The sequence below is a fragment of the Lutra lutra genome, chromosome 13, assembly GCF_902655055.1.
Source record: "Lutra lutra chromosome 13, mLutLut1.2, whole genome shotgun sequence".
In the NCBI taxonomy this organism is placed as follows: Eukaryota; Metazoa; Chordata; class Mammalia; order Carnivora; family Mustelidae; genus Lutra; species Lutra lutra.
In genome coordinates, this window is record NC_062290.1 from 7,701,981 (window position 1) to 7,729,115 (window position 27,135).

At 38.0% G+C, this 27,135-nt stretch overlaps 1 protein-coding gene across 2 annotated transcripts in view; it reads left to right on the forward strand.

Annotated features, from left to right (window-relative positions):
• LOC125084066 (histone-arginine methyltransferase CARM1-like) overlaps positions 1-27,135 on the forward strand; it is a 278,327-nt gene that overhangs the window by 65,070 nt on the left and 186,122 nt on the right. For both annotated transcript variants that reach the window (XM_047701178.1, XM_047701179.1), the window contains exon 2: positions 24,781-24,906. In XM_047701178.1, coding sequence (XP_047557134.1) covers positions 24,781-24,906 — 126 coding nt within the window. The remainder of the gene's footprint in view (positions 1-24,780; positions 24,907-27,135) is intronic.

Consider the following 27,135-nt stretch of genomic DNA (forward strand, 5'->3'; position numbering starts at 1 on the left):
CGCCGGTAGATGTGTATCAAAGACATGTAGAAATGTTTGTAGGAGCACTGTTTGTAATACCCAAAGTGGAAACAACCCAGTGCCCATCAACAGTAGAATGGGTCACTTAATGGTGAACTTCTCATAAAATGGAATATTTTACAGTAGGAAGATGGAACTAAGAGGGAGCTCTTCCTCAGAAAACTTGCATGCCTCAATCCAGAAAAACCAAATAAATAAATAAGTGTATAATGAAATTCTGATTATAGTTATTTCATATTGTGATAATCTGTAATCACTGAATGATCTGGATTTTCTTGTACTAATTTATTTAAAATCTAATAACTTGGACAGGCACTTAGTTTGATGCAGCCAAGAAAGTGAATATGGCCATCTGATTCAGTTCCCCCCTCTCTCTCTTTCTCTCTCTTTGTGTCTGCCTTCCTTCCTTCCTAACATGTGCTTTTGAGGGACTTCTTGTTTTTTTAACTGAATAAGTAAGGGTTTATCTTATTGACATATGTTGCAGTGGACCTGTTGAAGGAGAAGTTTTATGAGAATCCATTGGCTAGACTGTAAGGAGCTCATGATCATATATTTCTGGATCAAACAATGACCTTGATGGGTTCTCGGCCATATGTAATATGTGTAGCTTCCAAGAACCCCCTTGAAGACACCTTGAGGCAGAGGAGGGGAAAGGATATTTATGTGCCTCAGGAAAAAACCAAGGTGGCCATATCATCACACTGAGGGCTATAATAATATAAAGCATCTGTGAAGAAAGGTTCCTTTTATATAATTACCCATGATATTTTCCCATGGGAACATTTCCTCATCTTTTTGAACTTGCAGTTTTGAGTAGCTTTCAAGGAACTACCATTATTAATATATGCAGGGCTCTTATAATGTGTACAATCTATAGAGATACAAATTTAATTTACTCAGAAGCAGGCACTTATCCAGCGAGGAGCACTTCTCCATTTAGAGCTGCACCGCCTTTAAAATGAAATGTGCATGATTATCTATTTGATCTTCATAAAGTGCAGCATATTTTTGTACTTCTTGCTAAAACACAGTCTCCTCCATGTCTCCCAACCATTAATCGTTAATCCCTTTTATTCTTTTCTTGAATTCTTTTTTTTGCTTACATTATTTATACCTATCAGGTTACCATCACTCATTCATTCAGTTGCTCATTCCTTTATTCTTAGTTCATCAATTCGTTACTGAGAGCTTACTCTGTGCTAAACACAGTGCAGACTCCTGGAGATGGAATTGTAATTAACCTTCGTGAGTTCCCCATCCTGTAAGAGAGGCTGATAGATAAATATGCATTTGAAATGCAGAGAGCTAAGTGCTCCACAAAGTAGACGGGGAAGAGAAATAGTTGTTCAGTTCAGGTTCCCAGTCTGGGGATGTTGGGATGGGTGGAAGAATTAAGAAGAATAGTTTGTCTGCCATTTCAGAGGTTAGATACTTGGTTTGGGTTTGGCAAAAGATTGTTGTAGGAAGAGTTTAATGGAGACAGAACAATAGGTAACTCCAAGTAACTTGTTATGAACAGGTCACAGTGGCAAAGGGAGTACAGACACATAACAAGAGCTAATATGCTTTAACTGCTTACTAAGTCTCAGAAACTCTTCTTAATATTTTATGTATAACAACTCTTTTGACCTCAACAACCTGTATGGTAGTTACCCTTATTGTACTTTTCATAGATGATGAAACTGGGTCCAGAAGGGTTAGGTAATTTGTCATCATTGGTGAAGCCAGGATTTGAACTCTTAACTCCTCTGCCAGGTTGCTTCCTAAATAGGAAATACGAATTTGGAGAAAGAGATCTTGGACGATCTACACAAGTCAATTTGGAATCAGTTCTGTATATTACGGAGACCTTCTGAAGAGTTTTAAGGAGGGCAGTGGCATGATAAAGAGTATGCTAGAAAATTCCCTCAACATCCATAGGAGAGGGTAAATATTAGGGAGAGCAGTGTTAGAGGCAGGGAGATAAGCTATTTATCTGTACCTGATTTTATTCCAAAACTAAATCAAGGAGACTTAAAAAGGTTGAGATAAGATGCAGTAAGAACACCAAAGTAGGACAAATTAGAACACCAAATCATGGTGTCAGTGTTAGGACAGGGGCAGCAAACATGGTGCTGTGTTGTGTGCTTGTAAAGGATCGACTGCAAGCTTAGTCCTAAGCCACAAACGCGAAGATGGGAAAATAATCACTTCACAGTCTCCATAACATGTAGAAGGAAAAGGTGGGGGGCGGGGAGAAGAGGAGAAGGTGTAGAAGGGAGAATGGATATGATGCGCATATGATGTGATGCACATCTTTCTTAAAGTAGGGGTAGACATTAGAATGTCAAGCCTAGAAGAGAGTTTTTTAAAAAAAGAAATAGTGTTAGCCCATATCTCGGTAGATATTGGGTGGTAGAGAGTTCGAATTATGTTTCTGAATTAACTCCTTCTGCATAGACCCTAGTGTAGCCAGCTGAGTGGAGAGTCGTATGCTTTCCTGTTAATTGAACGAGGTGTGCGACTGATACTCTCTTATAAAAATGGTGATGGGGGAGAAGGTTGCATGCCTGATTAGCACTAATTTCTTTGCCCTAACCTGTTCCCCGGCTTACCCCAGCACTCATGAACACATGTTCTGCTTGGAAGTGAACACTGCAGGGCAGGAACCAAAAGCAGGATCAATGTTATCATAAGAAAAATATTTCCATCTGTGCTTACACAGAGTCAGTATGTGCAGACAGGACCAAAAGTTCTACTCCATATAGCATGACCATGTAAATTTTGGTCTGGAAAAATTATTGAAGCAGGTGCAACCAAGTATCAACCATAGTCATAATTCATTAAAACATCCAGAAGGCTGGGTTCGAGCAGGGCAGCCTCCTGGTGTGTCTTCCAAAATTAATCATCTGTGAAATGCAAACCAAAGTGACCGAAGTGATGCGCTGTGTGGGATTACTTGCTGTAAAACAATGAAGAGTTCCTAGGAAGGTCTTCATGGTGGCACTATTTAGCCAATACAGTCAATTTCTCCTTTTTTTTTTTAAAGATTTATTTATTTATTTATTTATTTATTTATTTATTTGACAGAGAGAGATTGAGAGAGAGGTCACAAGTAGGCAGAGAGGCAGGCAGAGAGAGAGGGGGAAGCAGGCTCTCCACTGAGCAGAAAGCCCAATGTTGGGCTCGATTCCCGGACCATGAGATCATGACCCGAGCCAAAGGCAGAGGCTTAACCTGCTGAGCCACCCAGGCGCCCCTGGCCAATTTCTTCTTAAGGCCCATCTTGCTCTTAATAAGAAAAGAAATCATAATACAAAAATTCAGTCTACTTCATTATTAAGGGACAAGTTTAGAAGATCATGATACAAAAAATTGAAAAAGAAATAAGTTAAAAGAAGCATTTTGATTTATGGGAAAGTGTTAATGGACTTAATGCCTCAGGACACTGACTCTCCCAGTCCCAGGATGATGGGAACTTGAGGAACATCAGAAACCAGAGTTTTCTACAATGAGAGTAAATAGCTTTTAAGCCTTCATCAATTCCTGCTTTTGGACTTAATGGACAAGGACAAGAAAGCAGCGAAAGTCACAGATAATCTTGCGTCTATCCTTTTAGACTTCTCCAGAGGTAATAAAGACTAGAATGTACAGTTCAAAGTGGAATGACCCAGCACTTAACTTTCCCTCCCGCCCTTCTACCCTCTGCCTTGTTTTGTGGGTAGCTTGACCTGAGAAGTCCTGGTGTGCAGTTTTATCGAGCCAGAAACCAGCGAATGGTTTGGAAAGCATTTCCAAAAGATAAGAAAGAGTACATTTCTGGAGAATTTATGTAATGCCATTTTTTTTTTTTGCTGGATTAGTTAATTGGGAGACTAACTGGGAGACTTTTATCAATCCTTAAGTAACTGATACTACAGTGTTATTAAAACTGATGCAGAGTTAGAGGATTTGGGTCATTTTCTAAGGCACAGTATTCATTTCCATGAAGTTAGCATGCCACTGTTGGCCCAAAAGCAAAGTAAGCATACCTTAATCTCCCCTAGGAGTAAATAAGTGAAAATGTATTAAACTCTTAACAATTTAAGTATACTAGCTTATTAGAACAATACTTACCAATATCCAAGTCAGTTTAACAAAGAAATGCAGAGATAGTTTGACAGAATGCCTGTGAATACAATTTGTACTTAGCACATTAACAGACTAAAGAAGATGCTGAAAATTAATTTAATAAATTCAAGCTTCATTTGTGATAAAAATATTAGTAAACAACGTTAAAAAGCTCTCTTAATGTGATAAGGAATTTGGGTGTTAAATCTATAATAAACATCACACCAAATGGTCACAAAATAGAGATAGTAATCTAATATTTATTTATTTGTTTGTTTTTAAGTAAGCTCTACATCAGATGTGGGGCTTGAACTCACAGCTGTAAGATCAGGAGTCCCATGCTGCACTGACTGAGCCAGCCGGGTGCCCCAGTATTAATCTAATATTAAGAAATGTCACATAGATGCCTACTCTCACTACTATTTATTCCATGGTGTCATGGAAGTTTTAGACAATAAAATAAGCTTTTAAAAAGTACCAGAAAGGAAATCACAAAATGGTCATTGTTTTCAAATGTTTTATTACCTGCTTAGAATCCACTGAAAGTACTAGGAGGTATAATAATGAAGTTTGGTAAAGTTACCAGGTAAAGGGGAGAAATTTTCCAAGTAAATATTTTAGTGGTGAGCTTGTAAAATACTAAGACATAAATACTAAATATTTATGTTAGGCAATGAATGCCTAATTTATATTAGGCAATGAAACAGCTAGGTGGAGAATGAAAACGGGGTTATGTGACAGGAAGTCACTGGGAGGCTAAAGATGGAATGGCAGGGGCAGCTTTATCAGGAAGTGATATTTAAACTGATATTTGAGAAATGTCTTTTCATATCCTCTGCAAAGAAGATGTCCACATGGGCAACAGACACATGAAAAAGTGCTCCACGTCACTCGGCATCAGGGAAATACAAATCAAAACCACAATGAGATACCACCTCACACCAGTCAAAATGGCTAAAATTAGCAAGTCAGGAAACAACAGATGTTGGTGAGTATGCAGAGAAAGGGGAACCCTCCTACACTGCTGGTGGGAATGCAAGCTGGTGCAGCCACTCTGGAAAACACCATGGAGGTTCCTCAAAAAGTTGAAAATAGAGCTACCCTATGACCCAGCAATCATGCTACTGAGTATTTACCCTAAATATACAAACGTAGTGATCCGAAGGGGCACATGCACCCGAATGTTTATAGCAGCAATGTCCACAATAGCCAAACTATGGAAAGAACCTAGATGTCCATCAACAGATGAATGGCTAATGTGGTACACACACACACACACACACACACACACACACACACACACACTGGAATACTATGCAGCCATCAAAAGAAATGAAATCTTGCCATTTGTAACGGCATGGATTGAACTAGAGGGTATTATGCTGAGCGAAATAAGTCAGTCAGAGAAAGACAATTATCATATGATCTCCCTGATATGAGGAAGTTGAGAGGCAACGTGGGGGGCTTAGGAAAGAAATAAATGAAAGGAATAGGATTCCTTTCATTGGGGGGTAGGAAAGGAATAAATGAAACAAGATGGGATTGGGAGGGAGACAAACCATAAGAGACTCTTAATCTCATAAACTGAGGGTTGCCAGGGGTAGAGGGGTAGGGAGAGGGTGGTTGGGTTATGGACATTGGGGAAGGTATGTGCTATGGTGAGTGCTGTGAAGTGTGTAAACCTGGCGATTCATAGACCTGCTCCCCTGGGGCAAATAATACATTATATGTTAACAAAAAAATAAAAAACTAAAAAAAAAACCCTGATATTTGAATGTGAAAAAGGAGCCAGTCATGAAGAAAAGGACTTCTCGTCCACAGACCTGGGAGCCCATAAATTTGTGTTGAGTCAAACTCCTAAGGTGACGGTAATTTGTCATCAACAGTAGATGCATAAGAAATGTCATAAAAAATGACATTAAGTTTAGAGGCCTGCAGGAGAAGTGAGTTTCTCCAGAGTGGGCAGATTTCTGATGTTAAGGAGGATGAGGGGAACTTGATACAAGATCAAGGTGTTAGAGGGAAAGACCACGTGTACAGTAGGGGGATGTTGGAGGTCCAGGAATTATGGGATGCTGGGTCAGATAAATGAATGCCTTGGGGGGCTTGACATTCTAGTAGTGTGTGAGGTTTACAGGACTGTGAGGCATAATGGGAAAAATCCTGAATATGAGGAAAATGGGTAACTAGCTAGAAAGTATGGGGGTCACTGGGTCATTATTCTCTTCTGTGCTTGGTGGTGGGACAGCAAAGAGGTGAGTAAAATTCTCTTGGAAACTGTTCTCTTGGTGGTGGAACTATGAGGAATGCTTTTGTCTTTCTACAGAGATGGTATAGGGAGTTGGGAGATAAGTGATCTCATTGGAAACAGGCTAGGAACTGCCTCTTCCTCATAGAGAGTATAAAGCGTGGAGAGTCCCAACATACTGAAAAACTTAGCAGACACTAATTGTAATGATAACATAATTGGCCTTAGTCTACAAAGCACAGAAAGTAAATCTCTCACTTACTAACTTGCAACTCCACGTCTTCCAATCTTATAATGCTTCAGTCTACTGCTTAAAGTCCTTGGTGACCACAGTTAATGTCATACTTACTGGGGAAACACCAGAAATTTTCCCTGCTAAGATCAAAAATGGACAGAAGAGTTTGCTCTCACTAGTTCAATATAGTATTGGAGGTACTATCCAAAGGATTTATGAGGAAAATATGAAATAAAAGCATCCAGATTGAAAAGGAAGAGATAAAAGCCCTTATATTTGTATATAAAAGATCTAAAGTGTCAGCCCCCCACACGTAATAAGCTGTTGGAGCTAATAAAGAAGTACAGCAAGTGTGCTATACACAAGATCAACACACAAAACCCCGTTACATTTCTAAACACTGAACAGTCTAAAAATAATACTTTAAAATTCCTAATTGTTTGAATGAAATAATAAAAACACTTAGGAATCAATTGAACAAAAGAGGCACAAGATACACTGAAAACTCTAAAGCATTTTTGAAAGAAATTAAATAAGATTTAAGTAAATGGAGAGACAGCCTGTGTTAACGGATGGCAAGACTTAATGCTCTCAAGATGACGTACTTGCCAAGTTGGTCTACAGACTCAATGCGATCCCTTTCAAAAATCCATCTGCCCCTTTGGCAGAGAAGGACAGTTGATCCTAAAATTTATATGGAAATTCAAGGGACCAAGAATAGGCAAATGATCTCTCAGAAGAAGAATGAAGTTGGAGGGCTGACATGCCTCAACCACAAAACTTAATATAAAGCAATAGTAAGACAGTGTGGTACTGGCCTAAGAACAGATGATGGATCAATGGACTAGAATTGAAAGTTCAGAAGTAAATCCATACATCTATGATCAATTGATTTCTGACAAGGGTTGTCAAGTTAGTTAAATGAGGGAAGGAATAATCTTTTCAGCAAATAGTATTGGGAAAACTGGTTATCTACATACCAAAAAAAAAAAAAAAAGAATTTGGATCACCTCAGTATATATAAAAATTAACTCCCAGTGGATAAAAGTGTAAGATTTAAAACTATAAGACTCTTAGAAAAAAAAACATTGGCTTAAATCTTGTGACCTTGGATTAGGCAATGGTTTCTTAAATGTTATACCTAAAGCAAAGCCAATAAAGAAAAAAGACATTAGACTTGATCAAAATTACAAACTTTTTTGCATCAAAAGAGTATCAACCCACAGAATGGGAGAAAATATTTGAAAAGCATGTATCTGTTGAGTCTAGGATCTAAACTAAACTATATAAAGAACAGTTACGACTCGATGAAAAGGCAACAGAATTGAAATATGAACTAAGTATTTGAACGAACATTTTCCCAAAGAAGATATAAAATGGCTAATAAGCACATGAAAAGACACTTAACCATCATTAGTCATAAGAGAAATAAATGCACATCAAAACCACAGTGAGATACCACTTCATACCCACAAGAATAATAATAACAGCAGTAATAGTAATAACAAGAAGACCAAATAACACTGGTGTTGGAGAGGATGTGGAGAAATTGGAACCTTCATCCATTGTTGGTAGGAACGTAAATTGTGCAGGTGGCGTGGAAGACAGTCTGAGAGTTCCTCAAAAATTTAAACACAAAGTTACCATATGACCTAGTAGTTCCATGCCTAGGTATATACCCAAGAGAAGTGAAGTGAGAGCATACTCTAATAAAACATTTGTATAAGAATGTTCATAGCAGCATTATTTATGATAATAATAAAAAATGGAAGCAACCTAGCTGGTTGGTGGATAAACTAATGAAAAGATAAATTGTGGTCTGCCCATATGTTTGAATATTATTTGACCATCAAGTGGAGTGCGGTATTAGTACATGCCATGACATGGGTGAACCCTGAACAAAGTATGCTAAGTGGAAAAAGCCAGACACCGAGATCACATTTGAAAAGCCCAGAGTTGGTAAAAACATAGAGACAGAAAGGAAGTTAGTGGTTGGCAGGGACTGGAGGGAGAGGGAAATGGGGAGTGACTGTGAATGGGTATAGAGTTTGTTTTTAAGGTGATGAAAATGTCCTGAAATTTTATAATGCTGGTTGTACGACCTTGTGAATTAAAAATAGCACTATATTTTAGTCTAAGATGGTGAATTTTATGGTATGTAAATTACATCTCAAAAAAAAAAAAATCCTTGGTGAAAACCAGACTTACTGTCATGGTGTGCTCAGGATCATACTTTCAGTGACCTGAAGGCATTTCAGCTTTCAGGTAGCAAAGTCTTGATGCGCGCTAGATGCAGGAGAGCTTTGTTACCTTCTAACACAGCAGAGTCAGGAGCATTGTAACATTTCTCAGTCCTTGCTTTTCTGAATTGAATTTGTGCCCTTTAGCATTCCTCCTAATTTTGTGTGTGTAACTTTATATAAGGGCCAAAGACCAGCTTGAGAAAGTAAGTTAAAATACCAGGAAAAAAAATATATATATAAAGAAGAAATATACACACACACACACACACACACACACACACACACACACACATATATATGAAAAAATAATAAATTTGAGCTCTATATGTGGGTCCATGATGGAGAACAATTATTTTTTTAATTTAAATTACCTTTCCAGAGTGATTTAAGGGCTCATTATAGTAAGAAATATTTCACACAGGACTGTCAATATGGAGAAATTAGGTCATGCTTTAATCTGCTATATAAACAGTAGTGTCTAATACATTAAATAAACCTAAGTTAAAATTTTTGTGTGATTTGATAATTGGACAGTAAACACATTCCAAATTACATTATTTTTTCTCTACTGTCAGCTACTTTAAGACCAGAGATATATATTGTATATTTAATGAGTATACATATATGTATCTATGCATGGATTTTAGGCTAGTATTTCGTGTTGCAGGTCTGTGGTGGGAAGACTGATCCTCACCACGTGTCGCAGTGATGGGAACTTTAGGTTAGAAATAGGAGAGAGATGTAGGAGGAAGAAATTCTTCCCTGTAGTACTTCAGAGGGTGGCCTTAGTCTAAATGGCGGACAGAGTCTGTCATCCGTACACAGTATCAAGTTCTGGATTTATCAGAAAAATTAAACAGATACAGATTGAGTTAGGAAAAAGAAAGGCAGATGGTCAAGTTAGGAAAGCTTACTACTCAACATACAGCATGGTATTTTAAAATAATAGTGAGTTAGGAAGATATGCATAAATTACTATTTATGAACTTATTTCTTTGGAAACCATTTTAGGGAAATGTGGGAAGACAAACACACTCAGTCTTGATGCTTTCGTTCTTTATGGTGCACTTACTGAGTTCAGTGTCAGATACATTCCAGTAATTCCCTAGAGTGCAGTTTCAGTGCACTGAAATATACATGCACACGTTTCATTTTCTGTGCCTTTCAATTCAGTATAATATTAAGTGATTATTACCACTTCAAGGCATATGAGATACATACTATCTCTCATTTTTTGTAAAAATGACTTCTGTTTTCTTATTAAAAAGCTATACATATTTATTACTGAAAAATTGAAACAGTGGAGACAAGTAAGAAGATAAACAACAATTCTACCTATCAAATAAAAAAAACACTATTAAAGCTTCAATGCCTATGTTTACAGGTATTTCTAGGTGTATAATTTTTTTCTTTATAAAATCAGAGTTATGCAAAAACTTTTCATTTAAAAATTTCATTTAAAATACATAAGGAACAACCATCCACATTAAGAGTTTTGGCAATTTCATGGTGTTCCCATGTAGATTATTGTGATCTACTTAATTACTTCCCCATTACTTGACATTTAAGTTTTTCCAGTTTTTCAAAAAGACAAGCAGCACTACAATGGAGAGAATTGTAATTAAATCTTTCACACTATCTTTATCATATTCTAAGTGTAAACTCATCAAACTGAAATTACTGGTTCAGAGGGCATGAGTATTTTAAAAACTTTTGATATACATTACCAAATTGCCCTTCAAAAATATTCTTTTACACTGTCATCATATAAGGATATTCTCTCTCTATGTAAACCTACATTCACTGAAGACAGAAAAATATTTTCACAAATTTGGTAGAAATGTTAGTTATCTCTTTGTGGATCTTTAAATATATTACCCTTTTATTAAATATTATAGCATCTTTCCAGTTTGTAATTTGTCTTAAATTTTCATGCCTTCAAAAGATAGATTGTTACATGTATTTGGTTTTGTTTTCATGGCGCCTGTCATTGGTATAATGCCTGAAAAATGTATCCAAATATTCTACAGCCCAAGGTTATAGAACAGTTTACCTATATTTTCTTCTTTTGTCTTTGTGCTTTCTTTTTTTGTAAATAAATATTTAATCTAATAATTTGTATAATTATTTAAATTATATTTTATTATATTTATATACATGATTCTTATATATATTTAATTATATTTTAATTATCTGATGATTTATATAATAGTAATTGTATAATTATAATTAAGAATAAGAGGTAAATATATAACTCTTTTTATCCCATAAATGTTTATCCAGTTGTCTCAAAACAATTATTGAACAAACTATTTTGTCCCCACTTACTTGTGTTTTCTTAAGTTACAAAGTAATTCAAATTATTTGAAGACTTGCATTGTGTTCTACAAAACATGCTGATCTAGACATTGAAGAATCTTTCCGTGACTGCAGTAAAAATGCAAGTGCTACATCAGATCCAATCTCCTAAAGGAATTCTTGATTTCTTTATAAAGTGAAGGTGGAGGAGCAAAATTATCATTTGACTGCCAGTGAAGGTTCTATTCTCCAAATTGTCATCCTTTCTTCAAACCTAGCATTTCTTGGAAAATTCTAAAGCAAGATCACCTGCATTAAACGGCACTAGAAAAACATTTCCTAGTTGCTCCCTACTTGTAAAAGAATATAGAAAATATTCTACATTTTAAAATTCTTGTTGGCTTATTATACCACTTAGGAAAATAAAGATATTAACTGCTTTTGCACTTAGAAGAAAATCAATAGCATTAAGGAAAATGGGAAATCCTTCCTAAATCATTGATTTTTATGAAAACCAGTGGAACATAGAGCTGAATTCACTGAATACTTGATTAGATCAGTTCTTCGTTTTACCTTTATGTACACGAAGGAGCAAAAACATTAAATCATATCTTTCTCCAGGGTAAATCAAGCAGTCATTGAATTAAACTTATTTTAGGGGCGTTAGAAATTCCTTTTGCATGGGAAAGAGATGTAGTCCAAAGCCTAATCATTTTAATGGTGTTTTGAGGTCTACTACTCACATCTAAGAATTTTATTTTTTTAATTAACAAAGCTGCTGAGAATATAGTCATGTGTTCTATAAAGGAATTAATGAACAGGAAGGCATAAGATATGTGGTGTGAGATAAAAATAGGGTGGGGAATTCTCATTTTGGGGTGATTAGATCAGTCCCTCAGACTTCCTTGGCCGTGAGTCATCCTGGGGTCTTGGTAAGATACACAGTCTGGTCTAGAATCTGGGTGTAGGCCTGAGAGTCTCTGCTTCTGACAAGCTTCAGGTGATGCTAAGGCTGCTGGTCCATCCCTGGGCCCCCTTGGAGTGGCAACACTATACAGGAACTTGAGTTCTTTTTGGTTCTCCAATTCTAGGCTTAACTAACAGAAAGAGATTCTTTGTTTACTTGGTAAAGAGATGCTTTGGGCTTCATTTTTCCAAGTATACCTCTGTTTGAATGTGTGAGTCCTCCACACGTCCAGAATCTGGACCCTCAAATAATTTACTTACCACCTGAAGATAATAAGGAAGGTGATAGCGTGTTCTCAGGGTCCTCCAGGCAGAAATAGCCAATAGAACTTCGGTAATGCTGAGAAATGGGAATGCCATTTGTGTGCGTGCGGTGGAGTCTGGTGCAGAGTCGTGCACTGGGTAGCAAAGACCAGTCACCACGGAGTGTATCTGCTGCTACCTATCCGAACTCCATCATAAGAGCTGCTTCTGATTTGCCAAGAGTTTGAGAAGCCGTGACCGGTTTTGGTATGTTTTCTAATCTATGGTATTATGATTAGTATGTGCAAGAGGGTGTGTGGGCATGAATGTGCCTGTGTATGAATTGGCAGATAATTTAAGGTTTTTGGAATCAGTGTTGTAAGGCAAATGTAACGGACTAAAGATAATCCCGACTTTGCAGATTTCCACTTGCAGGGAGGTTAAAGGAAGATGAAGTTCTAGTACCAGACTTGCTGTGAACTGACAGTGAGGTCTTGGAGAACTCACAACCTGGGCTGCATGCCCTCACTATTAAGTGAGTGAGTTGGATGGAATGATCTCAAGTGTCCTTCAAGTCAAATAATTTTATAAAAGAGAGCATGGTTTAAAACCTAAACTTAGTTTTGAGCCAGAGTGTCACCTTAAAAAAAAATACGGTGTCCACAATAGCCAAACTATGGAAAGAACCTAGATGTCCATCAACAGATGAATGGATAAAGAAGATGTGGTATATATATACAATGTGGTCTATATATTCAATATATATATACATATACTATGCAGCCATCAAAAGAAATGGAATCTTGCCATTTGTGATGACGTGGATGGAATATTATGCTGAGCGAAATAAGTCAATCAGAGAAAGACAATTATCATATCTCCCTGATATGAGTAAGTTGAGAGGCAATGTGGGCTGTCTGGGTGTAGGAAAGGAATAAATGAAACAAGGTGGGATCGGGAGGGAGACAAACCATAAGAGCCTCTTAATCTCACAAAACAAACTGAGGGTTGCCGGGGATAGGGGGAGGGAGATGGTGGCTGGTTATGGACATTGGGGAGGGTGTGTGATATGGTGAGTGCTGTGAAGTGTGTAAACCTGGCGATTCAAAGACCTGTACCCCTGAGGCTAATAATACATTATATGTTTATTAAAAAAATTAGAAAATTAAAAAAATACGTTTTGATTTCTGATTCTGAAAATTGTTTGTGATAGGAACACAAAAGGAACTTCTTTCCTTTCAGCAATTGTCAGTATAATTTTTATTCCTATATAGTCGTTTTGTTTTTTTTACTCTCTGGCTTTTTTCATGATTTTTCTCCTTGTTTGGTATAGTGACATTTTACCAGTGTCTCTAAATATGGAATTTATTTCCCTTTACCCTGATGGTAACTCTTGCTTCTTGTATATGGTGATGCATATTTTCAAAAGTTTCAGCACATTGTCATCCATTATATTCCCAAGTATTATTCCTCCCCTAGTCCTTCTATTCCCTTCTCCTAGAATTCCTATTAAGTGTAGATTAGATCTCCTTGTTATGGCCTGAGTTTCTTAACTGATTTCATGTTTTCTTTTTGTTTTTCTCCGAGGCAATCTAGAAGGTTGCCCAACATGTGTTTTCTGTTCAGTTTTTTCTTCAGCTGTATCTAATCTGTTTTTAAACTCATCTTTTGTTTTAGTTTTTTTTTTTAATTTATTTTCTAAAATTTCTCTTTGGCTCTTTTCCAGTTCACTCATGTACCCTTTCATCATTTTAAAGACACTTATTATCTTGACAACAAATTATCTGAAAAAGAAATAAAATGATCCTGCTTATAATAACATCAGAAACAATAAAATACTTAGGAACAAATTTAACCAAGAAGGGGAAAGATCTCCACCATGAAAACTACAAAACACTGATGAAAGAAAGTGAATAAGACAGAAATAAATAGATATTCTGTGTTCATGGATTGGAAGAATTGATATTGTTCATATGTCCATGTTTCCCACAGCCATCTATAGGTTGAGTATAATCCCTATCAAGATTCCAAGGGCATCATTATAGGAGTAGAAATAGCAATTCCTTTTTTTTTTTTTTTTTTTTGAGAGGGGGAGCATGTGCATGTCCACATGTGGGGGGAGCAGGGAGGGACAGAAAGAATCCTAAGCAGGATCCACTCCTAGCACAAAGCTGACACGGGGCTTGATCTCATGAACCCAAGATCATGACCTGAGCAGAAATCAAGAGTCAGATGCTTAACCAACTGAGCCACACAGGTGCCGTAGAAAAAAACAATTCTAAAACTTACATGCAATCACAGAAGACCTCAAATAGCCAAACCAGTCCTGACAAAAAGAACAAAGCCAGAGGCATCTTGCTTCCTACTTTTGAGCTGTGTTACAAAACTGCAGTAGTCAAAACAGTATGGTACTGGCCTAAAAGCAGAAGCCTCGGGCAATGGAACAGAATCGAGACCCCAGAAATAAATGCGTGCATATGTGTCAATTAATGTATGGCTGCTGGAGTTTGAAGTAGGCTTTTAAGAGTAGCTAAGATTAAGTAGTAAAAGCTGGGAATATTTACACCTCATTGCTTTGAAAACAGGATCTCAGAACTCATGTATTGAGAAACTTTGAAATGCCTTTATCTGTCTTTTCCCTCTTGTTTTTACTTGTCACAGGGAGCTGCACGCTGCGGAACCGTGAGAGTAAATAGTAGCAGTCCAGACCAAGGGGAGCTTAAGTAAATAGCCTGGGAACTCTCAGCCTCAGTATTGCTGTTTAGAGAATAGGCATAAGGAGCCCTGTCATACGACCAGCAGTGGGGAAGAGATGAGAAAAAGGATATGAAGGTACCCTACAAAGGATGGCCAGCCGCCCCATTTTTCCTTGTGTTTCCTCTGAGCAACTATTGTCAACCAAAATGGCGACATTAATTGCAGCAGATGAAAACACAAGAAGGTCCCTGTCCCGCTGTTCCCATGCAGACTGATGTATTAACTTACTAGTCCACCTGCAAGCCACGCAAGACCACTTCTCACTTCCGGGTTGGCCCTTTTATGCCCGGCATGTTCCTTCACCAGCCTTTACCGGGGGCTCTTCCCCACTCACTGGAATGATCTTTCCCTCCTTTATCCCTTTCTCCTTGGCATATCTCACTTTTTCTTCTGAGGCTCAGGTCCAGAATAACATCTCCTGTAAAAAATCTCACGGGCAAAAGTCGTTTCTTGTTTTCCTGGGGTTCTGTAGCATTCGAGCAGACCTCTTCTCCTTGCACCGTGAGCTCTCTCAAGGCTGGGGCTATGGTTTATTTATCTTTCTCTGCATCTTCCCGTAGTGCCAGTCGACAGTGACTGGCTCCTAGCAGATGCTCGTGAATGTTAGCCGCATGTTTGAACAAGTCCCCTAACCAAGGCTTGCACACATCTGGTTCCACAACATCTGCCGTACGGTGAAAACAAACACGAATCCCGAGAACAGCTCTTGACAGCGAAGTTGTTATTTTATACCCTTTCTTGGGAAGCTCCCACTTTTTTGTTGTCATAGCTGGTAAATCCACATTGGAGCCATTATCCCCAATTGAATGACGACAAGAAGACAGTTTATCGTCTTTAGAAACCACAAGGAGAAAGCTAGTGATCTGAGAAAATGCTGTCTAGACAGAATGTAGACTCCATGGTATTTAATTACCCTAAAGAGACATTCACAGTGAAATTAAATTTAAATCTAAGAGAAGCAACTTCTCTAGGAAGAGTAGGAGGATTTCGCATTTTTATGGAGAAATGAGGAAGCTTTTTCTCTTAATCTCATATTGTAACCAAAAAAACATTTCATAAACCAAAAGATCCCAATCATTTGCCAGAGCTGGAAAAAAGACAACTAAAAAAAAAAAAAAAAAAAAAAAAACACCAGGTTCTGACAAAGTTCAGTTGACACTTTGGTATCTGTAATGTTCTGATGTTCCATCTTCTTTGTTTTCTTCATGTGGTTTAGAAAGTTACTTCTGTGACTGTATTGACTTACTTGTTTTAATTTGCTATGTATGGATCAATTCTATATGCTGAGTGGTCTGCTGGCTGGAAGGAGGAAACCTTCCTAGGAAGCAGTGATCTGCTGCTATTTTCCTAGAATTTCTAGGGGTCTCTGGCTCCCAGTCACTTTCCCACTTTGAGAAATGGCAGGGGGAGCTGAAGGATTACTCAGACAAGCATTGTAAATAAATTTGAGGGAGCTGTAGCCTCCTAGGGAAGCTGTTAGGGAAGTGGCATACTATTTCATTAAAGACAGAATGAGAACTTACTTCCTCCTGATTTGAAAATATTGGTCACAGAGGTGTTTAATATTTCATTATGGAGTTAGTTTTGGTGTTTATTTGTTCTGTCTGCTGTGGTCATGTGTAGAAAGAAGGATACAGAAGCAAAGAGGAAATGGTGAAAAAATATTTTAAAGCTGATTCAGAGGCTACAAAGATTAGAAAGATGAGCTAAGTTTGTCTTTTTACTTTGTTTTTAACAATGGATATGGCGGATAGTCCATGAGCTTGAACGGAGTGAACTTGAATCTGAACTTGAGTGATGCCAGAGGTGGTTCCAGTCATGTTAGCAGTTGTGGTCCTGGCTGTGTACCAGATCCTTCAGGGGAATCAGAGATGGAGAGGTCCCAATTCCTGCTCAGGAATGGTGAGACATCTTGCAAAATTTATAAGATGTGGGTGCAAATGAGAAAAGAAGCTAAGGGCCGTAAGGGAGGTATGAAGAGCTCTTGGGGCAGTGAGGTAAGGGACATACATATGTCAGTTGGGGTCAGTCACGGAAGGTACCATGGAGGTGGTGGCATATGAAACGGACTTTATAAATTGGGTGATATTTTCAGTAGCAGAAGGGGAACCATATCCCTTCAGAAGTCACACTCTTGAACTTTACATCCTTATTGCCTCCATAATAATGAACCCTTTTTGGAGATCAGCCGGTTGTTAGTTTGGCTATATAGCATATGTATAGGGGTTAGGGGTTTTTTGGGGAGAAGCAGAAAAGGGACTTGAGGGGTTTATAGTTTTGGGAGTGGTCTGTGCTTTAATATTCAGTGTGTGGGGTGAAAGGGTAAGGGTAGGGGGAAGCTTGTCAAAGTTTGAGCAGAGCTTTGCAGTGACTGCACATGTGCCTCATTAATTGAAATCTGGAAGCTTGGAATGATGTGAACTCATTTGTAGTTGCAAGAGAGATTACAGTGGAGAAACTCAATCTTGAGGTCGAGCCCCATGTCGGGCTCCACCCTGCTCACACATGTTCTCTCTCTCTCAGTCTCTCTTTTTTAAAAAAAAATGTAATGAAACCATAGGATGAGCAAGGTCAAGGCAGTCAGTGAATGTGTTCTTAGACTTGACCCAGAAAGATGATCCATAAAAGGAAATACTTGATAAATTGGGTCTCATCAAAATTCAAAACTTTTTATAGACGATCTTGTTAAGAGGATGAAAAGTCGAACTACAGGATGGGAGAAAACACTTGCAAACCACATATATATATAACAAAGGACCCATATCTAGAACAAAAGAGGAACTCTGGAAGCCCCACAGTTAAAAAAAATAATGGGTAAAACACATGAACAGAAGCAGATGTACAGATGGTAAATAAGCACGTGAAAAATATTCAGCATCATAGTCATCAGGGTAGTGCAAATTAAACCTACAATGAGATAACACTACACAACGATAGAAATGTGTAAGCAAAAAATAGTGACAACACCAAATGTTGTCAAGGATGTAGAGAAACTGGATCATTCGTCCATTGCTGATGGGGATTTGAAACAGCACAGTCACTCTGGAAAACAATTTGATAGTGTCTTATAAAACTGTATGTGCAATTACCGTCTTTATAAAAGTTTAGTAAAATGATATTCACATAGGGGCGCCTGGGTGGCTCAGTGGGTTGGGCCCCTGCCTTCAGCTCAGGTCATGATCCCAGGGTCCTGGGATCGAGCCCCGCATCGGGCTCTCTACTCGGCGGGGAGCCTGTTTCCCTTCTTCTCTCTCTGCCTGCCTTTCTGCCTACTTGTGATCTCTGTCTGTCAAATGAATAGATAAAATCTGTAAAAAAAAAAATGATATTCACATAAAAATAAACAACAGGAAAGTATTGAAGTCAAATGCCATACAGAGAAAAAAAGGCAGGAAGGGACAAAATAACATCCCCACCAATACTGAAAGCATGCTAGGAAAATAAGTGCTCTAAAATGTGTCTGAAAGGTTAAATTTTTTTTTTTTAATCAGAGAAATTAAGAAAATTTACACAGGACATGCAAGAATAACACAAAGAAGAATTAGCAAACTCATAAACAAAATGATAGAATTCAAGAATATACTTAGGAATAAAATAAAAAATTAAAAGTAAAATAATTTTAGAAGTGAAGATTAAATTAGAAGCAACAAGAAATATGTCAAATAAGGGAGAAAAGGTGGAAAAATATTTAAATGTAAAACGAAGTAAAAGAGAGTCAAAAGAAAGTTATAAATATCAATGCTCAGCACAGATGATCCAACTACATACATACATGAGAGTCTGGGAAGAAGGTAACAGAGCAAAGACATAAAACAAATACAAAAATTATAATTGAGAAAATTTTGCCAACATAAAAAAATTGAAAATACCTATTGAAAGAATAACTTTATACCTGAAAATATGGACCTAGAATGGCTAGCATAAGACACATTCTGGCAAAAATTACTGACCTTTCGAGAAAGAGACGACCCTTTGGACATCTGGGCAACATTAGTATTTTACCCACAAGTGCCAGAAAAGTCGATTACCATCAGTCTTTTTGATGGTAACGCGATTCCCTAGAAGAAAATGGATCAACATACCAGAGATCCACAGAGAAAGAAAATGTGAACCGGGGATTCTATATCCAGAAAAACCTGACCTTCAAAAACGTAAAAGACAAAGACAACTATTGCCATGCGAGAGTTCAGGAAATGTTATTCCCATGACCCTTCTTAAGCAATCTACTGAAGAACTTGTTTCCCTGAGCCCTAGAGATTCTACTAGTGAGGAGGGTATGTGCTACAGTGAGTGCTCTGAATTGTGTAAGACCGACGAATCACAGACTTGTACCCTTGAAACAAATAATACATTATATGGTTTTGTTTTGTTTTTTCAAGATTCTATTAGACAATGACTGTGGACAACCACACTTAAGAGAGGCATGTACTTGGAACTGGCGGGGAGCACGGGATCGTAGCTGGATGGTGGCTGAAGGGAGACATGGTACTGTGTGCTGGTTGTCTAATGCCAGGCTGCAGCTCTAGTATAACTAGAATACAACATGTAGAGGAAGAGTTAGCATTTGCCAAAACACCCCACAAAACCCAAAAAACCCAACCCAAACCGGACCAACAACCAGACAATTGTTTCAGCAGTCATATTGGGTGATGATAGTTTTGGTCTCCTGACACTGATGTCTTTTTTTTTTTAAATCCATTTTTAAAATTTAATCTTTTCAGTGTAACAAAATTTATTGTTTAAGCACCACACCCAGTGCTCCATGCAATACGTGCCCTCCATAATACCCACCACCAGGCTCCCCAACCTCCCACCTCCCGCCCCTTCAAAACCCTTATATTGTTTTTCAGAGTCAGAAATTGGAGGGGGAGTTGAACCATGAGAGACTATGGACTCTGACACTGATGTCTTAACAGCCAGGCTTCCATTTCTTTGTCTCTATCTCGCCCGTGGATGCTACCCCGATTCTCAACTCTGAAACCTCCTCCAAAGCCCTGTCTTGCATTTCCCACATACCTTCGCATTCTCTTCATTTCTTTTCTGCTGTTCACACTTGGCCCCCTTCGACTTGAATCAATCAATCCACTTTCAGTTTTTACTCAGCAAGCGAGAGCCTAGGATCGAATCTTTCAAACACAAAATTCTCCGAAGGAGAGGGAGAAGCTGTGATGTATCCTTTATTGCTATTTTGTCATGTCTCATAGGAAACCATGTGGTTAATACCATCAGCACTGATGCCAATTTTAATATTAGATTTTGGGTGTTCTGTAATCCTGTCCTTTTTCCTTTACACTCCTTTCCTGTGGTTAAAGTTGCTAGAAATAATAACTGCACACTTATCTATACACTTTATTCCATCTATAGAGGTGCTGTTCTATAATCATGTAGCTCTCTATTTCTAGAAAACATCTTCCTTAGGCAGCCTAAGTTCATATTTCTAGACAGGAAAATACTAAAAGGGTCACTTAGCAAAGAATTGGCACCAATGCTATATTAACTGTCATAAATGCCATGAGTACTCTTCTTTCCAGGAAAAAAATATATATATATATAGGTATATATATATCTATTTTAGAACCTCTGTTCTAGACCATACCTGATACGTAAAGTTCTTGGTCAGTTAGCATTGTAACTTTCATATGGAGGGAGGTCTTTTGCATTTGCAAGGACTGAAAGAGGAGGGTGCCAATGCGGAGCAGAAGAGAAATATTGCTTAATAGAGCCAAGAGCAATTCTCTTGATCTTACTCTGTGGCATTTTCCATGTTTACCTGTAAAATGGATGGAACATGGATTTCTTTGTGTGTCTCTGGGAATCCTCTCAGATGAGAGTAGGTAGAAGATAGAACAGGCATCTGAACCACCACCATCACGATGTTCTTTTGAGAAGCTTCTGGGAGAGCAAGTGGCATTTTCCTAGGGAGGGAGCAGCAAGGCTCTTTGCTTTTCTAAAGCTGCCTCAATTTTGTGCACATGGGCTTAACAGTGCTTGTGACTTCGCTACAACCGGCAGATCAGGCCTTGCCCTTTGACGAAGTAAGCAAAGTAATTGTTCAAAAGCAGAATGACAGTAAGTACACAGAAACACCCAGCCTTCTGTACCACTGAAAAGATGAAAGGAGATGTTTGTAAGGAGTCAGAATGTTCTGCAGATGTACTTCTTATAAATGGTAATAATAACTTGGCTGGGAGAAAGATGTCCTGAACCTTAGATCTCCACGTCACCCCTACTTGTCATCATTGTGATCGTATTTCACGGTCTTGGATTTATATGTGTTCCCAACAACTCTTTATTGTATTCCTTAATTTTTCTGACACAGATCCTTTAAATTTAGAAAGACGCATTTCTCAGTTGGTGAAATACGTTACCGTAAGGTAGCTGCACTTAATACTGCTCAGATTAGTTAACAGAAGTCAACAAGAATGTTTGTTTTATGTACTTACATGGTCTGAGGATAGGAAATCAGTACCAGTTAGAAGGTCAGCAAACAGAGAACACGACAAAATCTTCATTTTTATGAATGATCTTGAAAATAAGAATTGAGATAACACTTGTGTCACGTGCATTTATTCCTAGATCAATTGGCTACATTTACTCCTAAATCAATATTTTTGAATTAGTAAACTACCAGTTAATATCTAATACATAAGAGAATTAAAAGAATGGTAATACCCACCATGAGTGAGATTGTGGTAAAATACACTAGTGATGGTAGCATATCTTTTATTGGATTGCTTGTATTTTCTGATTGTTAAAAATAAATAGTCTCATAGAAAACTCAAGGCAGAACTTTATAAAGGGAAAAATAAAAATGATCCCAAATCTCTCCGTAGAGAGAAAACCACTGATGACATCTTGGTTTGTCTCTTTTTCAACACTCTCTCTGAAGATAAACACATTAAATTGCTACAATAACATTACACATGCTGTTTTGCAACCTGAACATGGAGGCCTCATGTTCCACTTAACCAATTATGTACACAGTGGTAGACTCTGCTTCTTTGCATTTTGTCACGATAGTAAACAACTCTAAAATGAACGTCCTTAACTATACACTCATACACACTTGATAAAGTACATCCTGGAGGAAATGATTATGAGCAGAATGTCTAGCAAAGATTACATAGACTTTACATTTTGAACCCTATAGGCAGACTACCTCCTAGAAATTTATATTCCCAGTAATTGCTATTCACTATTGTCTCATACCCTTTCCAGTATTTGATATTGTTAGTATATATTTTCTAAAATATTGACAGTGAGGTAAAAATTTAGATCTAATTCTTTTAGTACACATTTCTTTGAATATTATTGTAATTCATTATTCACATTCTTTTTGCTATTGGCATTTTACTAGTTGTCAATTACCTCCCGATCCCTCTACTAACTTTTCAGTAAGGATGCTTGTTTCTTCTTATTTTTTAGAGTAAACTGTTTCTTGGGGATATTCAATCTTCGTTGGGTGTGCTGAAAATATTTTCCCAGCTTATTGCTTTTTGGTTTTGTTTAAAGTATTTATTTATTGCCAAATGTAGATTTAAAAAATTAAGTAGTTACTTAAGTACTTACTGGATTTTATGGCATGCTTAAAAAGACCTGTTCCACCCATATTTAAACAGAGGATAGGAGAGGATATAGGAAAGAGGATATATGGGAAAGCGTTTTGCAATGTCTGAAAGTCGGATAAAACAGCACCTCATTTTATACCCTAACCAAATCACAACAAACAAACAAATAACAGCAAAATAAAAAATTCTGACCATATCTGGTTTAGGAGAACTGAACCAGATAAATTTTGAAGCTTTCTATCTATGCTGGGATGCTATACAGTCAATATATGGAGAAGTGCTTTCACTGATCCAAAAAATATTTATTAAGTACGGGGTACTGTGCTGGGTTTTGGTTCAGAGAAAAAAAGATAATGATTTGAAAAAAGAAAATAAGATCACTCCTGCCTGCAGAGTTCACAGACTGCAAGGTACTGTAGAAGATTAGCATCCATCCCTCATCCTACTCCAACACCATGAGAAAACAATTGGTCAATGCAGAAAATCCTGATTTCTTGGTTGGGGGAGGGGGAACCCATTTCTTGTGATTTAAAGAAAACACATTATCTAGAAGAGCCCAAGCTCCCTTCTTCTGCATCTCTTCACAGCTGCCTCTCTGCAAGGGGACACTGATGCCTTTGAGACACGGACTGGGCTGTAATAATTAAACCTGTAATCACGCTGTATGCCAAGAAAATGTTTTCAAAACATCTGCACTCTTTAACCAGCCAAGATGTTTTATGAAAAATATTTGTGAAAGCTTCCATCAGGAAGTATTCATTCATTTGAAGTAATGGATGAAAATATTTGAAAATATTTGGTCATCTTAACTGTGTGTGTGTGTGTGTTTTGAATGTGTGTATATGAATGGGCCACATACTTGTGTAAAAGAATTTTATATATAACTATTTTTTTAAAGATTTTATTTATTTGACATACAGAGATCACAAGTAGGCAGAGAGACAGGCAGAGAGAGAGAGGGAAGCAGACTCCCTGCTGAGGAAAGAGCCTGATGTGGGGCTTGATCCCAGAACTCCGGGATCATGAACTGAGTTGAAGGCAGAGGCTTTAACCCACTCAGCCACCCGGGTGCCCCAATATATAACTATGTTTTAAAGTTAAAACACTTCCTGTATTTGATTTTGTAAGGGAGAATGGAAGACATTAAGGATGGAAACTAAGATCTAGTCTAGAATGAGAGAAACGACCATAGCCCCATATATCCCATAGTCCCAACCATATCATCAGGATTTTAAAAATTATTTTCGCCTTTATTATTCAGTCGTCACAAAAAGCTTGGGAAATAAATATCAATACTTTTATTTTACATAGTGAAATAATGTGTCTAAGTGTGATTCGGTGATTGAAGTCCCTAGGTTAGTAAATATCAGAGATGAAAACCCAACCCCAAGTTTATTACTTTTGCCACCGCTCTCCAGCTGTCCCAGTGTTCAGGGCCTGCTTAACTTGTAAAAGGAGGAATAGCCAGTTACTTCCCAATCACCCATGCATGAACCTGGTGAGAGCCTAGCCACTCACCACCGGCCCTGCTTGCAGAACCCAAGCACCCTCTTTATTGCGCTTGCCTTGGCCCAGTGTGGTAAGAGCATCAATGGGCTTCAGAGTCAAATTTAATCTTAGGCTTTAATCCTGGTTCTGCCCTTACTAGCTGCGCACATTTGGACCTGAGCTCTCTGCCTCGCCTCTACCCAGGAACACTGGCACTTACAAGGAAGACCGTGTGAGCTCTCTGGTATATACTAAGTGTTCAGGAATCACCAGAGGGACATAACTTGGGCTCTCCCGAGATGCCTTCAAGAGACACAAAACCCACTGGGGAATAGGAGGTTTAAAGGGAGTGGGGCCCTGGACATAAAAACAAGAGCCACTAAGAGTTAGTTTTGACTCTGTGCTAACCCACATGTGAAGAAATGCTACGGGGCCACAGTTAATTCCCGTTTTATCGGATCCTCCTACTGCCTTATGTCTCACGAGGGATTCTATTACGAAGGAAATGGGGAGCCTTGAAAAAAGGAGAGAAATGTAGGGATGGCATTGCTGAACCTTTTTACAATGCTCAAAAATGGATTTTCCTAATCCCCACTCCTTTTTTTTTTCCATCCTCTATAGCCGATGGCGTGTGTGTCTTCAAATGCTTACTCAACAGAGACACTGAATGTTGCCGCGTGGGGAAGGAATCCGTCTTGATTACACTGGGATACAACAGCATTTTGCTGAAGTTTGAGTCTCCTGCTGGTAAGTTTGGGGCCTGTCCTGAGCCCTTCCTTGCCTTTCCTGAGGACAAGTCTCTGGACTGGTTAGCTTTGCTGTTACTGGCCGGTTGGCTTTTGGCAGTGTGTTTCCTGTTGTGACCTGTCATGGACTGAGGGAAGGACTTGAAACTAGTGCTGGCACTTACTTGATCCCCTGGCTGGGGATTAACCAGCCTTTTCCTAGACTATGAGGATGTTTTTATTCTTAACCACGCCCTCCCCCTTTGGTCCTCCTTCCTCCAGAGCTGCAGGAGAGGATGGCCACCAAGGATGGTCCCGGTCTTCCATCACTCTTGTTGCTTCTCCTTGACGACGAGGCTGTTCGCAGAAATGTGACTATTCAATTTGACTGACATTCAGAATGATTCTCCTCTAGGATTCTGATGGATTCCTGTCTCACGTTGAGGTCTCTTATCCATTTTGAGTTTATCTTTGTGTACAGTGTAAGAGAATGGTCGAGTTTCATTCTTCTACATATAGCTGTCCAGTTTTCCCAGCACCATTTATTGAAGAGACTGTCTTTTTTTTTCATTATATATTTTTTCCTGTTTTGTTGAAGATTATTTGACCATAGAGTTGAGGGTCCATATCTGGGCTCTCTACTCTGTTCCACTGGTCTATGTGTCTGTTTTTATACCAGTACCATGCTGTCTTGGTGATCACAGATTTGTAGTAAAGCTTGAAATCAGGTAACGTGATGCCCCCAGTTTTATTTTTGTTTTTCAACATTTCCTTAGCAATTCGGGGTCTCTTCTGATTCCATACAAATTTTTGGATTATTTGCTCCAGGTCTGTGAAAAATACCGGTGGAATTTTGATCAGAATGGCATTAAAAGTATACATTGCTTTAGGCAGTAGAGACATTTTAACAATGTTTATTCTTCCAATCCAAGAGCATGGAATGGTCTTCCATATTTTTGTGTCTTCTTCAATTTCTTTCCTGAGTGTTCTGTAGTTCCTCGAGTACAGATCCTTTAGCTCTTTGGTAAGGTTTATTCCCAGGTATCTTATGGTTCTAAAGCGGTTGGACTGTCGTATGCTCCCACCAATAATGGATGGGAGTTGTTCCACATCTTTGCCAGTATTTGGTGTTTCAGTCTATTAAATTTGTTTTCCATTTTATAAAAATTAATTAATTAACTAATTAAATAAAACTTTCTCCATTTTGGTAGACATGTGGTTGAATCTCACTGTGGTTTTAATTTACATTTTCCTGATGTGTAGTGATATTAAGCACTTTTTAATGCGCTTATGAATTCAAATCATTTACCTGTTACTAAGTGGTTATTTGTCAGTGGAGTTACTGTTCTTCATGTATGTGGGACACCGGGCACATGTCAGACGCACAGTTCACGCACATTATCTCCTAGCTTGGAACGTGCTTACTCATTTACATAGTGATGTCTTATGTTGAAAAGAAGTTTTCAAATTTGGTGATGCCATTTTTTTCCTTATTGATTTCAGTATCCCAAGAACTTTTCCTACCCTCAAATAGTGAATGATTTCGACTGTATTTCCTTCTAGAAGTTTTAAAGTTTAATTTTTGCATTTTATTATTTTTTGTGTGTTTATTATTATTTTCTAATCTCTCTTAATTACTTTTTATATGGTGTGAGGTATGGGGTCAAGGATTACTTTTAGACCATACAGATAACCATTTATTCTAACACTGTGTGTTGAAAAGGCATTTGCAAGTCAAATGACTGTATGCAGACTTGGTCTATTCTAGAGTTCTCTGATCTGCTCCACTTCTTATTATCCTTAGGCCAGTATCCCATTGTCAGGGTTACCTTCAAAGTAACTCTTGAAGTCTGATGGTTCAAGTCTTCTAACTTTGATTTTTTGTCAAGATTGTTCTGGATATTCTTGCTCCTTTACATTCCCATATACATTTTATAATTAAACTGTCAATGTACAATACTTGCTCCAATTAAGACTGATATTGATCAGTTTGGGGAGGATTGTCATTTTCACAACATTAAGTCTTTTGGTCATTGGCAAGCTGAAAATAGCTCATACTAAGTCACAAGAGACAGTTATTAAATTTTCAGAAATTTGATAGCTTGACATTGGCCAGGGTGGAAGAAATTAGCAAAGTCCCCTGTTGTTTTTTGGGGCGGGAGTTCATTGTTAAATGATTACCAGCATGCCATTACCTTCAGACCAGGAATATGGTATTTCTCTCCATTTATTTAGGGCTTTAATTTTTCCC